This window comes from Oncorhynchus keta, chromosome 3, assembly GCF_023373465.1.
Source record: "Oncorhynchus keta strain PuntledgeMale-10-30-2019 chromosome 3, Oket_V2, whole genome shotgun sequence".
Taxonomy (NCBI): domain Eukaryota; kingdom Metazoa; phylum Chordata; class Actinopteri; order Salmoniformes; family Salmonidae; genus Oncorhynchus; species Oncorhynchus keta.
Window position 1 is genome coordinate 11,276,962 of NC_068423.1, and position 14,884 is coordinate 11,291,845.

General features: G+C 41.0%; 2 protein-coding genes across 3 annotated transcripts in view; one reads left to right on the top strand and one right to left on the bottom strand.

The window, feature by feature from the left end:
* Positions 1 to 4,667: 4,667 nt before the first annotated feature.
* Positions 4,668 to 7,759, top strand: LOC118366162 (cytochrome c oxidase subunit 6B1). The gene is made up of 4 exons (XM_035748615.1): positions 4,668 to 4,893; positions 6,274 to 6,387; positions 6,768 to 6,868; positions 7,522 to 7,759. The coding sequence occupies exons 2-4, from the start codon at positions 6,282 to 6,284 to the stop codon at positions 7,573 to 7,575; spliced, it is 261 nt and encodes an 86-aa protein (XP_035604508.1). The 5' UTR covers positions 4,668 to 4,893; positions 6,274 to 6,281; the 3' UTR covers positions 7,576 to 7,759.
* Positions 7,760 to 7,840: 81 nt separating this feature from the next.
* LOC118366118 (katanin-interacting protein-like) overlaps positions 7,841 to 14,884 on the bottom strand; it is a 31,984-nt gene continuing 24,940 nt past the window's right edge. For both annotated transcript variants that reach the window (XM_052489066.1, XM_052489065.1), the window contains exons 22-27: positions 14,182 to 14,246; positions 13,734 to 13,844; positions 11,591 to 11,823; positions 11,052 to 11,212; positions 10,192 to 10,277; positions 7,841 to 9,820 (exon numbers count right to left, since the gene is read on the bottom strand). In XM_052489066.1, coding sequence (XP_052345026.1) covers positions 9,762 to 9,820; positions 10,192 to 10,277; positions 11,052 to 11,212; positions 11,591 to 11,823; positions 13,734 to 13,844; positions 14,182 to 14,246 — 715 coding nt within the window. In that variant the 3' untranslated portion in view covers positions 7,841 to 9,761. The remainder of the gene's footprint in view (positions 9,821 to 10,191; positions 10,278 to 11,051; positions 11,213 to 11,590; positions 11,824 to 13,733; positions 13,845 to 14,181; positions 14,247 to 14,884) is intronic.

The window sequence follows — 14,884 nt, forward strand, 5'->3', positions numbered from 1 at the left end:
TGTTGATCACTAGGTTTTATGGGTATTGTGACTCATACTGTGGTACTCCATTGGCTGCATGGAAAGGGAGTCGCATTAAAACAAATCCCATGCAGCATTGTTTGCCAGTTCGAACACTGGAGTGATTTGTAACTCACCTACCTACCTTGATTAGGCTGATGAATCCTCATTATTTTGTTGAATGATTTTCTATTTTTAGCATCATTGTTCGGAACTTTTAAAGCTGCAATATGTAGCTTTTTGGGTGACACAACTCACCTTTCTTTTAATTTGGGCATATGTCATCCTCAATGAAAGCAAGTCTAAGATGCAGTAGATTCATTCTATATGCGATATTTCTATGCTTCCTGTTCTTAAATTTCGTTTTTGCGTGTTCTACTTTTGGTGTTGTACACCAGCTTCAAACAGTTGAAAATATATTTCACCGCGGTTTAGATGATGCAATGATTCTACACACTGTACCTGTTTATTTTGTTACATTAACTCAAATTAGGCTTTAGGTGAATTAAGAATTTTAGCAACTAGAAAATGTCGGAGTGATTTCTGCATATTGTACCTTTGACGCGAGTGGGATGGTTTTGGCTTCATGACAAATCACAAGAACCTGTAGACGGATTTGAAATCTCAGCTCCGTTACACCGTCAAAACATAATATATCGGGGTGTCTGCTATTGCCGGTTAATGCTTGATCTGATTTGAATCTAGGCCTAAATTATGTTGTAATTTCAAATATTATACATTGAATTAGAAAAAAAATACTGAATGAATGAAGCTGTGTTATGCTGGCAAGCTTAACGAGTTTGAAAATAGGAGAAATATTGGTAGTAACTATACACAATGACAGTGTATAGTTTGATCTATAGCATAATTATTTACTCCCAATATAAAAATGCATGTTAAAGAAAGGGAAGTACGGAATTGTTACAGCAAATCCACTAATCTACATGGGTTGACTAGGGTTCGGTTACATCTCACTAGGACCAGCTCTATTACTTAATCAATGGGCGCATTCGAGGTGGATCACTTTTGTCAAGGCTTTCAAAGTGTGCTGCATTATGGGTATAAAAATTGTCCGATTTGCGACTACAACAACCATGTAATCAAACGTCATGCATTTTCGACTGCAGTCGACTGTAAATATCTGCAGTTTCTCTGCAGAAACAAAACTTTGTGAGAGACAACCTTTTTCTGTTTTCTTGGAAGCATAAGGCATTACATGCTCATAAATGGTTGATGTGGCCACCTATCATTGGTTATTATCAATGCATGTTTACTTTTCTGGGTGGATGACTATTTAGCATTTAAATTACATAGGTGATTACATGTGATCCAAATTTCTAGCATAAATAAATTAAATATACCTAATGTATTTATCTAGATGTTACTGTAATGTTGCCCAATGTTATAGCCTACAATTTGTCTTGTCCGCAATATTGCTTTCACCAAACAAATTCAAATGTCTTGATCGTCTATTAAGTGTGTTAATAAAATAGAATACACTGAACAAAAATATAAACAAAACATGTAAAGTTTTGGTCCCATGTTACATGAGCTGAAATAAAACAACTCAAATGTTCCATACACACAAAAAGTGTATTTCTCTCATGTTGTGCACAAATTTGTTTACATCCCTGTTAGTGAGCATTTCTCCGTTGCCAAGATAATCCACCTGACAGGTGTGGCATATCAAGAAGTTGATTAAACATGATCATTACGCAGGTGCACCTTGTGCTGGGGACAAAATGCCATTCTAAAATGTGAAATTGAGTCACACAACTCAATGCCACAGATGATTCAAGTTTTGAAGAAGCATGCAATTGGCATGCTGACTGCAGGAATGTCCACCAGAGCTGTTGCCAGAGAATGTTATGTTAATTTCTCTACCATAAGCTGTCTCCAACATTGTTTTAGAGAATTTGTCAGTACGTCCAACCGGCCTCACAACCGCAGACCACATGTAACCACGCCAACCCAGGACCTCCACCTCCAGGTTCTTCACCTGCGGGATCACCCGAGGGGGGTGGGGTGCTGAGGAGTATTTTTATCTGTAATCATGCATATTGTGGGAAACAACTCATTCTGATTGGCTGGGCCTGGCTACCCAGTGGGTGAGCCTAGCTGCCAAGAGTGGTGGGCCTATTCCCTCAAAGGCCCACCCATCGCTGCACACCTAATGAATTTATTTAAATTGACTGATTTCCATATATGAACTGTAACTCAGTAAAATCTTTGAAATGGTTGCATGTTGTGTTTATATTTTTGTTCAGTAAACATATTGTAGACTAGACATGGATTATTGTAGGGGATTTCTACACTAGCAATTTTAGAGGCTTACATCTGTGTGAGGGAAACTGGTCCTTAATGAGCCCCTTAAGTACCTCAGACACCACTCGTGGGTCAATACCAAGTGCATTTGTCTGCTTGGCATATTGTTTACCCAGTCATTTATGTGAACTGATATACAGTGCCTTGCGAAAGTATCCGGCCCCCTTGAACTTTGCATCCTTTTGCCACATTTCAGGCTTCAAACATAAAGATATAAAACTGTATTTTTTGTGAAGAATCAACAACAAGTGGGACACAATCATGAAGTGGAACGACATTTATTGGATATTTCAAACTTTTTTAACAAATCAAAAACTGATCCATAAATTTTATTTTATCCATAAAAAGTGTTGTTTAAAGTTTGCCACAAGCCACCTGGGAGACACACCAAACATGTGGAAGAAGGTGCTCTGGTCAGATGAAACCAAAATTGAACTTTTTGGCAACAATGCAAAATGTTATGTTTGGCGTAAAAGCAACACAGCTTATCACCCTGAACACACCATCCCCACTGTCAAACATGGTGGTGGCAGCATCATGGGTTGGGCCTGCTTTTCTTCAGCAGGGACAGGGAAGATGGTTAAAATTGATGGGAAGATGGATGGAGCCAAATACAGGACCATTCTGGAAGAAAACCTGATGGAGTCTGCAAAAGACCTGAGACTGGGACGGAGATTTGTCTTGCAACAAGACAATGATCCAAAACATAAAGCAAAATCTACAATGGAATGGTTCAAAAATAAACATATCCAGGTGTTAGAATGGCCAAGTCAAAGTCCAGACCTGAATCCAATCGAGAATCTGTGGAAAGAACTGAAAACTGCTGTTCACAAATGCTCTCCATCCAACCTCAGTGAGCTCGAGCTGTTTTGCAAGGAGGAATGGGAAAAAATGTCAGTCTCTCGATGTGCAAAACTGATAGACATACCTCAAGCGACTTACAGCTGTAATCGCAGCAAAAGGTGGCGCTACAAAGTATTAATTTAAGAGGGCTGAATAATTTTGCACGCCCAATTTTTCAGTTTTTGATTTGTTAAAAAAGTTTGAAATATCCAATAAATGTCGTTCCACTTCATGATTGTGTCCCACTTGTTGTTGATTCTTCACAAAAAATACAGTTTTATATCTTTGTTTGAAGCCTGAAATGTGGCAAAAGGTAGCAAGGTTCAGGGGGGCCGAATACTTTGGCAAGGCACTGTACATATAGTCTAATCCTTTTCATATTGTTTAGCCAGTATGAGAGCTGATGTACATGTATAGTCTAATCTGTTTCTGTACAGTGAGTGTTTTGTCCATGTGATTGAATGAAAGTATGTTATTTACATGCTTACTGACAAAAGCAACATAAACGTTGAGAATTAAAGAACTACACTCCAGCCTGTAGTAATGCTGACATGCAATCAATTAGCCCACATCTTTCCTCGCGGAGTTTCAGACCGAGTCCTAAAGGGGTGGCAAAGAGCGAAGCTGTTCGACATTACGTTGCATTCTATTTATCATTTTTACCTTTAATTAACCAGGCAAGTCAGTTAAGAACAAATTCTTATTTACAATAACGGCCTACCCCGGACGACGCTGGGCCAATTGTGCGCCGCCCTATGGGACTCCCTATCACGGCCGAATGTGATGCAGCCTGGATTCGAACCAGGGCCTGCAGTGACTCCTCTTGCATTGAGAGGCAGGCTCGTATAGAAAAGGGAAAGTTCAATGTCCGAAGAGGTGGAGACTGTTGCGCAGTTACGGTTGTCTCGGCGTTTGTTTGAGGTCATTTGAAAATTATCTTTATAGTGTAGGGGAGGGTTATTGTTTTACAAACCGACAGAGCGATTAAACCAGCTCAGACATATGATAGCGTGCATGTGTTGATCGATGTCTGTCCATCTATATCCATCGATTGATCAATAGGCGTATCTGGATAGCATGAATTGGGACTTTAACTTGGCAATGGATTTGCATCCATTCCATGTCCCAAAATGGTACCCAAATACCACTGGCTATAGTTCTTACAAAATAAAATACAAATTCAACTCATTCAACCTAGCCTATCTTTATTAAATTAATTCCCTAAAAGTTATCAGTGTAGCATACGGTACAGATTACAGTTATTTAGGCCAATTTACAAATAAACTTTTTTTCTGTCTTATCTAACCTATTTTGGCATTAGGCCAAACCTATATCAATTATCTACTAGTTACAGGCGGACAGAATTCCTGTTAAAATGCCACTTCCTCAACTGCAAAATGTAGGCTATCATGTTTTGCCATACACCTATAATATCTCACAAATGATGGAAATTGACATATTTTTGGTAAAATGAAAGGTTTCCAGTGATTTATCATTAGTTGTATGTGATCGATCTTGCACATGATTAAACTATCTCAGTCATTCCAATGTGACCTGCGTCCGCCATACCGTTTTGATAGGACTGCACGGCTACAACAGCCACAAGACCAGCGCGCGCGCAAGGGCGCACTTCAGTCATCAGCCAAGGGAGCCTACGCGTGGTGTTCGGGTATCATCATCTTTAGTACAATAGTCACTTTGAACAACGCAGCACTTGTCACAAAGGTAAATATTTGTTACATTTCTAGTATAAGCCTAAATAAAAATCGGCCTATATTAGACCTACACCATATTTTATGCAACACGAATATAGTGTTTTAATTAAGGTGGGAAGCTTCTGAAAATGAAACCATGAGCAAACAAGTCGATCATTAGCTTAGTTATTTTATTTCCTCATTTGCTTGCGAGTGACTTATTTATCGTTTATAACACTCTCCATTAACAGACGTAAAAAAAACGTAATTAGGACTAATTCATATTGATTAAGAAGTCTACTTCTTAGATATTGGTGATTTATGTTTAAGAACATTGTATTGGCGTTCCTATTAGTCTATTGTATTTCTGTATTATTGTACTTAAATAACAATTCGTCTAAGTTCTGCAATGTAGAAAAGTGGTCATTGTATTAGACTTGTGGCGCCCCACTTCTATCCTCAATGGCAACATTTGGTCTGTAACCACAGAAATGTTTATTGGTACTTTTCCTTAAAAATCGACACTTAGGTCGTAGACAATTGAAATGAGAGTAATTTGTCTGTGGTGTAGCCTAAACATAGCCTCATCTCATCATACCTGCTAAGGAGATTTTTAGTCACCTTCACTCAGGGCCGGCCCTAGCCTTTTGGGGGCCCTAAACGAAATTTGGTTAGGGGGCACCCCGTGAAAAAACATGTTAGTGGCCCACCCTCTTGAAGATGAAGTGAAACATTTAAGTTTTAAAGTACATTTCCTGCAATTCTACACATTTTGCCATGGGGCGGAGAGAACATTTTGCAATCGTATAACATATTTCATGCAATTCTACTGAATTTCAATTCTACTAATTTTGCCATGGGGCAGAGAGAAACATTTAGCAGTTTTACAGCAAATTTCCTTTAATTTCCAAAATTAAAATGGACCCCCTGGAGGTTAGGGCCCATAGACACGTGCCCTGCGTATCCAGTCGGTTTTCGGCCATGATTACATCAAGTTAAGACAGCTGGCTAAACTAACTAAAAAACAAAAAATTGTCAGCTGACATGGCTAATTGAGTGACTGTTAGTGACTGACATAGCAAGAGAAAAACTGCTGATGCACAACCACTTTTCGAAATTGCACGTGCCATATTTTCTTATTCTTACTCTCAGTAAGGTGAAAACATGCCTGAGTTGCCAAAAATGTATAACACACACACACGTATAATATATAGTGTGTGTGTGTACGTACATACATACATACATATATTTTTTGGTCGGGCCCTCTAGCTGGCAGGAGCCCTGAGCAACTGCTTATGTCGCTTATGCCTGGGGTCGGCCCTGCCTTCAATTGATAGCGTCATTGTAGGCTTTGGACAGAGGTTATTGCATTTTCTTGCATCCTCCTCATTCAAGCATGTTTTCCCGACAGAACTAAAAATGGCAGAGGATATTGCGACTAAGCTCCAGAACTATCGCACTGCTCCCTTCGATGCCAGATTCCCCAATCAAAATCAGACAAGGAACTGCTTCTACAACTATCTGGGTAAGTCTAGACTCCAAGGTCAAAGTCTAGGACTGGTTCTGTAGTCATACCAGTCACGTAGGCAAGTACAGATCAATCTTTAATTTATCCAGTGCCTTTCTTAATTGTGAATGTGTTTAGTGTGTGCCAATTAATTATGTGGGACAGAACCATGTCCTTGTGGAAAACGTCTATTTTAGAATGTGTGTCAAAAAGGTGATTAACTTACCTGGTAAAATAAGGGTTCAAATTAAAGACCCTGACCTTAACCTTTTTAGAGGACTGTAATCCAATTTTGTATATTTACACAAGACCAGTGACAAGACCACAACCCTTGCCCCGAACTCATTGACGTGCACATTTTTTCCCCAACATCCCCATTGTTGTTGCTATATTTATAGATTTTCATCGCTGCCAAAAATCCCTGGACGCCAAAGGAGTCGACACTGCCCCATGTGACTGGTATAAGAGGGTCTACAAATCACTGTGCCCCATTTCCTGGGTAATGCTTTTAAGATATTATTTTTCATTAGCTAAAAGTCCTTAAGTGAATTAGAAAGGGTTTCTGTAGAGTAGACCTACAGTATTGACAACACATACAGGGGGGGTTGACTGACTGGTCTATAAGTACATTGAGGTCATTTGAGGTAATGTGTCCATTGTTCACCCTGTTTCAGTTAAAAAGCAAAACAGGCTATTATGGTACATAGTGTGATTTGCTACACTTAACTGAATTTATTTTTTATTTTTTATTAAAGAGGTTACTGGGTTCAAAGGGTTATAGACATCATTTGAAGGGGGTCTGTCTTCAACTATTGCTGGTGCAACAGACAGTAAGCATTATTGGAGGAAAAAGATCTGGCCTTATTCAATTAGCCCTATTCTGAGCAAAACATGACTCCGGCCTTATCAAGTCGAGCAATTAGTGGCCATAAAAAGGAAAACTCTTTAGTCAGCAGAGTTAATATTCGAACATGTGATTCCTCTCAGAGTTCATTCACCTTTTGCAAAATGAGATACTGTATTACTATACCCAATCCAAATAGAATAAAAATCATGCAGGATAATTGGTCTGTTACAACTATGTCAAAATGTAGGGGTTTTAACTGGTCTGGTCTGTCAAGTAAATGTTTATTTTACCCGTTTGTCCCCCAGATCCAGAAATGGGACGACCAGAGGGAGGCGGGGACCTTCCCAGGGAAAATTTGAATGGCATCTCCAAAGAAGTGTACTTCATGGCAATATGTTTGTATGAGTAGGACTCCTGGTCGGTCGTCAACTACTCCTCTGGAATGTGAGCAGAGTATAACTGAATACCGTAGTCATTCCTTATCAAAGAGAATAATTGTGTTGCAGATTCTGCATTAAAGTGTCTTGAGCGATGTTTATCAAACTGAAGAGTCCATATATTTTTTTTTGGGGGGGGGGTGGCATTGAAGAGAAGCAGCATTACATGACATCAAGACTCACTCTGTCACTTGTTTTAAAAGGATTTCATTTTATTTATTCAAATAAAATACACTTATTTGAACAAGATTTTTAAAAAATAATAAAAATATTTCAACGCGGAATGTCACACTTAACAGTAATAACACCGTCACTCAAAGCATGACGGAGGTGCAGTGTGAAGCCTATACCCACAGACTGACATTTTAAATCAAATACAGAATACTGCATTTAAAAAAACAAACATGTAACTCCTCTATCATATACAAGAGTATTTAGTAAGAAATAGGCTATATTGTGGCTCAATGAAGCAGCAAATTATTTAAAAAATACAAGGGTCTACCTTTTTACATTTGTAACCGAAGCCACAACTGTGGTAACTTGTCCATGCAACAAAATACTACTGGGTATAAGGTATACCACGCCAACTATAGATTATACTCAAACATTCAAGATAAAACAAGATTTCTGCAAAGATCCATCCCTTTGTAAAGATCACATTTGACCTATTTGAGGTATGTTTTCAGTGTTTGCATATTAAATATTTCTGGTTACATATGGTTACATATTCTTAGGTGTTTTTCAACTAAAGGCCAAAATGTTGTTTACACAACAATCTATATCTTGATAATATATCTAAACTTATGGAAATAACAATATTTTAGCCTACAACTAACGCTACAAGTGGGTGTCTCTAACTGTTTTCATATCAAACAACTTCAATAAAAGGTCACTTAGTTTGCAAACATGTTTTAGTAATACATATTGTTGAACGTCTATAGTTTCACCGATATATTACTTAATCAAAAATATTCATATATTCGAGGTTGCAAAATGCATATCTAAGCAAGTGTACTGTTTTTGTGTTAAGCAAATGCAGCGGCCTAGGATGCCTTAAAACTGTATCCGACCTATTGCTTCAATGTGACCCAATACTCAGTACCGATGCCTGATTCTACTTTATGAAACAGACAGTCAGTCAAATTATCCACCCTGCGTTGTAAAATCTTTCAAAGGTTAAACCTCCATCCGAAGACAACAGACACCTAGAAAAATAATTTGAGATATTAGACGAGAGAAAATATGAACTGGTTTACTGCATAGCATTCAGACGGGGTTGGTGCACATTGCAGTTGCTTTACTCAATTGTCATGTGTTATGCCGCTAGGCGAGGGGCTATTAAAACTAGGCTTTTCATCAACACAACTCATTCATAAAATGTAGGATCCGGATCCCATCTATTAAGAGCGTACTTGTTGTCACGGAGTTCATCTTTGAGTAGCTCTGCACCACGAGCGGCAGGAGAACGCAGCACAACATCAAGAGGGGCAGCGACAGACAGGAGTAGTAACATCACCAGGCACAAAGATGGCCGACATAGCAGCCTAATATAGGTTCACTCTGACACTGTGAAAAGGACAATCACAACTGGAGTTACTACAAAAAGGTCCTACGTATGTGACGCAGTACTGATGTAGTACTACACACGTACTATACATATGGTGTAGTACTACACAGTTATTATGCGATGTAGTACTACTACACAGGGACTACTAATCGGATGTAACGTTAGCACTACACATGTACTATGCATCTGTAGGAGTCTAGAGAGATCGGAGTGACAAGAGAACCAATCCAACCAGAAAGTGGAAGGCCAATCCTGTGGGCGGATGGATACAAACCCAATGTGTTCTGTACAAGCCTCTTCAAAAGTAGACCCACCTCACACACAAGAGCTGTCACTAGGCAACACTATAGTTCAATGACTGATGGAAGACAATGGGAGTTGTTTTCTTTTCGGCTGGTCAAGGCTTGTGTTAAAAGTCCCCAGAGGGGGATAGTGCAGATAGTCAGTAAACCCTCATCCCTTCATTACTGTTCCCTACAATTAACCAGTGAGACACCAACCACCATCTCTCTTTCTGATCGTCTGCCTGTCAGTCCGTCTGTCAGTACCTCCTTTTCCCCAGCTTTCCAGTGTCTGTCATGCAGGTTTTAGGCCGAAGCGCTGCAAGATGGGAAACCAAATATGGTTTTGGTTAATTATATGGTCCAAAAAAAGTTAAGGGTTGTTCACACACAAAAATAGATCAGAAATTCCAAGTTTGTTTAAAAAAAAATGTATTTTCTCCCCTTGCATTTCAGCAGGCAGGGGGGACATTCACACAGATGTTTTGTTGCATTTGGTATGTTTAAAAGACACCGAAACATCTGGGTCAATAATAGTGTAGAAATATCACCTCTAACAACACTGATAATGTAACAAGGTAGTTATAGCTTTTTGTTTAATTTGCTTCTCACTGTTTATTGTATTACACGTGGTATTTTAAAATGTATATTTACTGAACAAAGAAATTCTGACTGAATTGCATTGGCTACCTGGATCAGCGGTTTGTTTCTTCTTGTTGTGATGGACTATCTGATTCTCATTGGTCATCTTCACATCTTGGTCCTCCACATAGTTGCTGCAAAACAAAACAAGGCGGGGGAAAACAAAACCGTTTAATTTCTGCCCGTGCATTATCTGGCCAGGTATATGAAAGGCTGGAGCACAGGAGCCGCGGAGGACACAAAATGGAGGACGGACAGACAAGCAAGCTTGAAGCTCCAAGTCTTATGTCCTACAAAGAAGCTACAGAGAGGTGGAGTGACAAGGGACCAGTAGGTCTGTTGGAACTTGAAGGACTTGGCATCACAAGCTAAGCTGTGGGTTGGAGGTTGGGATGACTGGGGTGACTTGGGGGTAGGAACGCAACCCGAGGGAGGGCTGACTGACACAAGGCCAATCTGGGACTCTGTTACTCACTGTTTCAGATCGTGATGTCTGCTACTACTGCGGGGGCTGGAGTAGAGAGAGCACATCTCCGTTTAACAAAGAAAAAGACTTCAGTGCCAATCATTCACTGATACAACTAATAGGAATGTCCGTCCTTGTAAAGACATGACAGCTCCTCCACTATCCTACACAGTCTCCTTCCATTTGAAACAACTCATTTAAAATCGACTTGTATTTATCACATGCTTCGTAAACAACATATGAATATGGTAAATTACTTCACATACTCTGCCACTATGAACACGTTGACAGCAGCCTGGACAGAAGAACCAATAAGCATGTGTGAAAATTGTTGGCCAAGCAGCCAAACCAATCTGCACCTGTGTGAATTGTGATGGACAGGCAGCAGAGCAAATCATTTGCTTATATCAGGCTACAGCAGCCAATCCCATGCTGGGGTTACCTGATTACAGTGTTCCTTTCACGGTGGGCGATGCGGGCGTTGTCGGTGAAGAGGATAGTGTGGTAGGGCAACACCGGGTCACAGGTGGGCAGGATGCCCCGCGCCGCCTGGCTCACGCTGTCCAAGACGCCGTTATAAACCAAGAGGTCATCGACTAACAGCTACACAAAGGAAGACACAAAGGAAGACACAAGGAAGGCTAACAGGCGTCCATTACGCTACCCACAGGAGACTGTGGGAAGCATAGTGGAGGAACTCGTGTCTTTTCAAGGACAGACGTTCCTATTGGTTCTAACAGTAAGTCATTAATTTATTCGCTTTGATTTTCACCCAGAAAGTTAAACAGAGAACATATTATTGTTTACATAAAATATCTAGGGAAGAGTTTATAGTAATAATAATAATAGTACTTTATTAGTCCATTGTTGTCAGAAATGATTCTTATTCTGCTCTGTTCCCAAGTCCTAAATCCTGGGTCTCACTGATGAACATGGTCAGTGTTACCGTACTAAGTAGGAGAGAACAGAAGACTGACTTACCCCAAACTCCTTTACCCCCCTCTGTGGTGTCTTGGAGTAGTTCCACAGTTTGATCATAGACACGGTCACTGGCTGGTCAAATATGAGATACACGCGATTCACCAGTCCGGGAAGCACCGGTGCTAGCCACATGTGTCTGCCATCATGAGTGCCATCTACCAGCTTATCTGGAGTCCTCACATCACCGTTCACACTGTCCAGGACATTCACACTGTCTGGGAATGCAGCAATGTCTAGGAGAAGCACTGTTAAAGAATGGACTCAGCCAATTTGTGTTGACTACTATGGCTTTACTCCTGCCATTTCTATTTCCTCCACTAGAGGACCCCCTTTAATGGTTTCAGGGTATATTTTATGTTTGGGATTTCACCAAACTTGGTCCCGGTTTGGGTTCCTACTTTATGGCCAAGCTGCAAAATCAAAATTGGCTATGACATTTATAAAAAAAAAAAAAAAAAAAATCTATTTTTGGTGTTCATTTAAGGTTAGGGTTAAGCGTGAGGTTATCAGTGTGGTTAAGGTTAGGCCTAAAATCAGAATTTAAGAAGATAAATTGTAGAACTAGGCAGGGTTTTTGACTTTGCAAGTTGGCCAGATAGTGATGACAGTACAGGGAGAGCAGGCTTTCGTTCCACCCTAGCACTAAACAAACCTGATTCAACTAATCAGGTGTTTTAATGCTGGGCTATAACAAAAGCCTATACACCCTGTGGATTTCCAGGACCATGGTTGGTGACCAGCCTCAGGCCAGACTCGAGGTATCACACTAGCTACCCTACATGACCAAAAGTATGTCGACCCCTGTTTGTTGAACATCTCATTCAAAAATAATGGGCATTAATATGGAGTTGGTCCCCCCTTTGCCACTATAACAGCCTCCATCCACTCTTCTGGGACTGCTTTCCACTAGATGTTGGAACGTTTCTGCAAGGACTTGCTTTCATTCAGCCATAAGAGCGTTAGTGAGGTCGGACACGGATGTTGGGCGATTAGGCCTGGCTCGCAGTCGGCGTTCCAATTCATCCCAAAGGTGTTCGTTGGAGTTGAGGTCAGGGCTCTGTACAGGCAAGTCAAGTTCTTCCACACCGATCTCAACAAATAATTTCTGTATGGACCTCGCGCTGTCCACGGGGGCATTGTAATACTGAAACAGGAAAGGGCCTTCCCCAAATTGTTGCCACAAAGTTGGAAGCACAGAATCGTCTAGAATGTCATTGTATGCTGTATCATTAAGATTTCCCTTCACTGGAACTAAGGGGCCAAGCCCGAACCATGAAAAACAACACCAGACCATTATTCCTTATGGACCAAACTTTACAGTTGGCACTATCCATTGGGGCAGGTAGCGTTAACCTGGCATCCTCCAAACCCAGCCAGATTTGTCTGTCGGACTGTCAGATGGTGAAGCGTGATGGTTTATCACACCAGAGAACGCGTTTCCACTGCTCCATAGTCCAATGGCGGTGATCTTTACACCACTGCAGCCACCCTTGGCATTGCGCATGGTGATTTCAGGATTATGTGCGGCTGCTCGACCATGGAAACCCATGAAGCTCCCGACGAACAGTTATTGTGCTGACGTTGCTTCCAGAGGCAGTTTGGAACTCGGTAGGGAGTGTTGCAACCGAGGACAGCCGATTTTTAAGTGCTTCTGCACACGTTGGTCCCGTTCTGTGTGCTTGTGTGGCCTACCACTTCGCGGCTGAGCCGTTGTTACTCCTAGACGTTTCCACTTCACAGCACCAAGGCAGAAATTTAACGAACTGACTTGTTGGAAAGGTGGCATCCTATGACGGTGCCCCGTTGAAAGTCACGGAGGTCTTCAGTAAGGCCATTCTACTGCCAATGTTTGTCTGTGGAGATTGCATGGCTGTGTGCTCGATTTTATACACCTGTCAGAAACGGGTGTGGCTGAAATAGCCAATTCCACTAATTTGAAGGGATGTCCACATACTTTTGTATATAGTGAAGCTCAGCCAGTCAGGTCTAGTGAGACTAGCGACCAAGTGCAGATTGCAGCAGTGATGGTTCTCAGTATATATATGTGTGTGTGTGTGTGTGTGTGTGTGTGTGTGTGTGTGTGTGTGTGTGTGTGTGTGTGTGTGTGTGTGTGTGTGTGGTGTTGACATTGTAGGTAGGATACTGTTGTCACTGAGGGGGATCTTCTCGTCGTTCTGGTCATAGAACTCCAGGCCGTTCATACCGATGTAGTAGGGGTCACCCCAGGTGGTCAGCAGCTGCAGCTGGAAGATGACTGGTGGGTCAAGGGTTAAGGAAGAGAGACGTGGAGCCATGTACACACTCAGGACTTTGGCAGTCAACAAGTAATTTAGTGATTGTCCAGATTACAGTATCCCAGCAGGCAAAACTGGTTGTAATGACATTTACGAAAAGCAAAACAATAATAATATATATTTGTCAATTTGATCCACTATAAGGTGATTTATTTATTGTTGGGGTCAATTCTATCCACTGGTCGCATTATTTCTACATGTCCATGTAAGGGGACTATGTAAGGTGACATGTTATGTTAGTAAAGGCATACTGTATTCTGTGGGACTATTTCTTGTGAGCAGCAGGAGAAAGGATACATCCACAAGGCATGATGGGGGCCTCGTAGTCCATGCTGGCATGCTCCTGTCTTTTGGAACCAGCTCTGAAAACCACACAAGACACAAGCCTTAAGATTATATCTCATATTGTATAGCAGTACTGTAGTTGAGAATATGAAATAGGCCGTGGCTACGGAAACAGAGTTTTCGCCCACGCCCCACCTGCCCCTCCAGGAAACGTATTTTTTAAAGGTAAGGATCCGGATCAGGTTCTGCCCATGTGTTATTTTATGCACACATTGGTTTTTCTAACGTAGCTGCTGCTCCCCCCTCCCTTTCACGTTTCGTGATGATGATGAAGCCGATATCTCTGCCTCGTATTTCTGAACAGCTGAAGTAAAAACCCGGAGGAGATTTGAACGAACATATATATTATGAAAGTTACAATCTTCTCTGTCAGTCTTTTGTAACAGATATCGCAGTTGCACAAGCAGGACTCAGTCCCTACACTTTGGACACATAGTGTACACATTTTTGTTTTGTGTCATCCGGTGCCATAGTTACGCCATATGTTGATATCGTGGCGAGAGTAAATAGATGCATGTAACTCCGTGCCTAAGAAGAACATGAAATCACTAGACTGCCTGTCTGTGTCGTGCTTATGTCTGCAATACTGACGACAAAGTTTGTACGAACATGTCCATAATGTATTGTGTATAAAACATGAAAATAGCCGGGTCGA

Coding starts and splice junctions, on each gene's coding strand:
- LOC118366162 (XM_035748615.1), top strand. CDS start 6,282: ATGGCAGAGGATATTGCGACTAAGCTCCAGAACTATCGCACTGCTCCC. Junction 6,388..6,767: donor CTGCTTCTACAACTATCTGG/GTAAGTCTAGAC, acceptor CTATATTTATAG/ATTTTCATCGCTGCCAAAAA. Junction 6,869..7,521: donor CACTGTGCCCCATTTCCTGG/GTAATGCTTTTA, acceptor TTTGTCCCCCAG/ATCCAGAAATGGGACGACCA.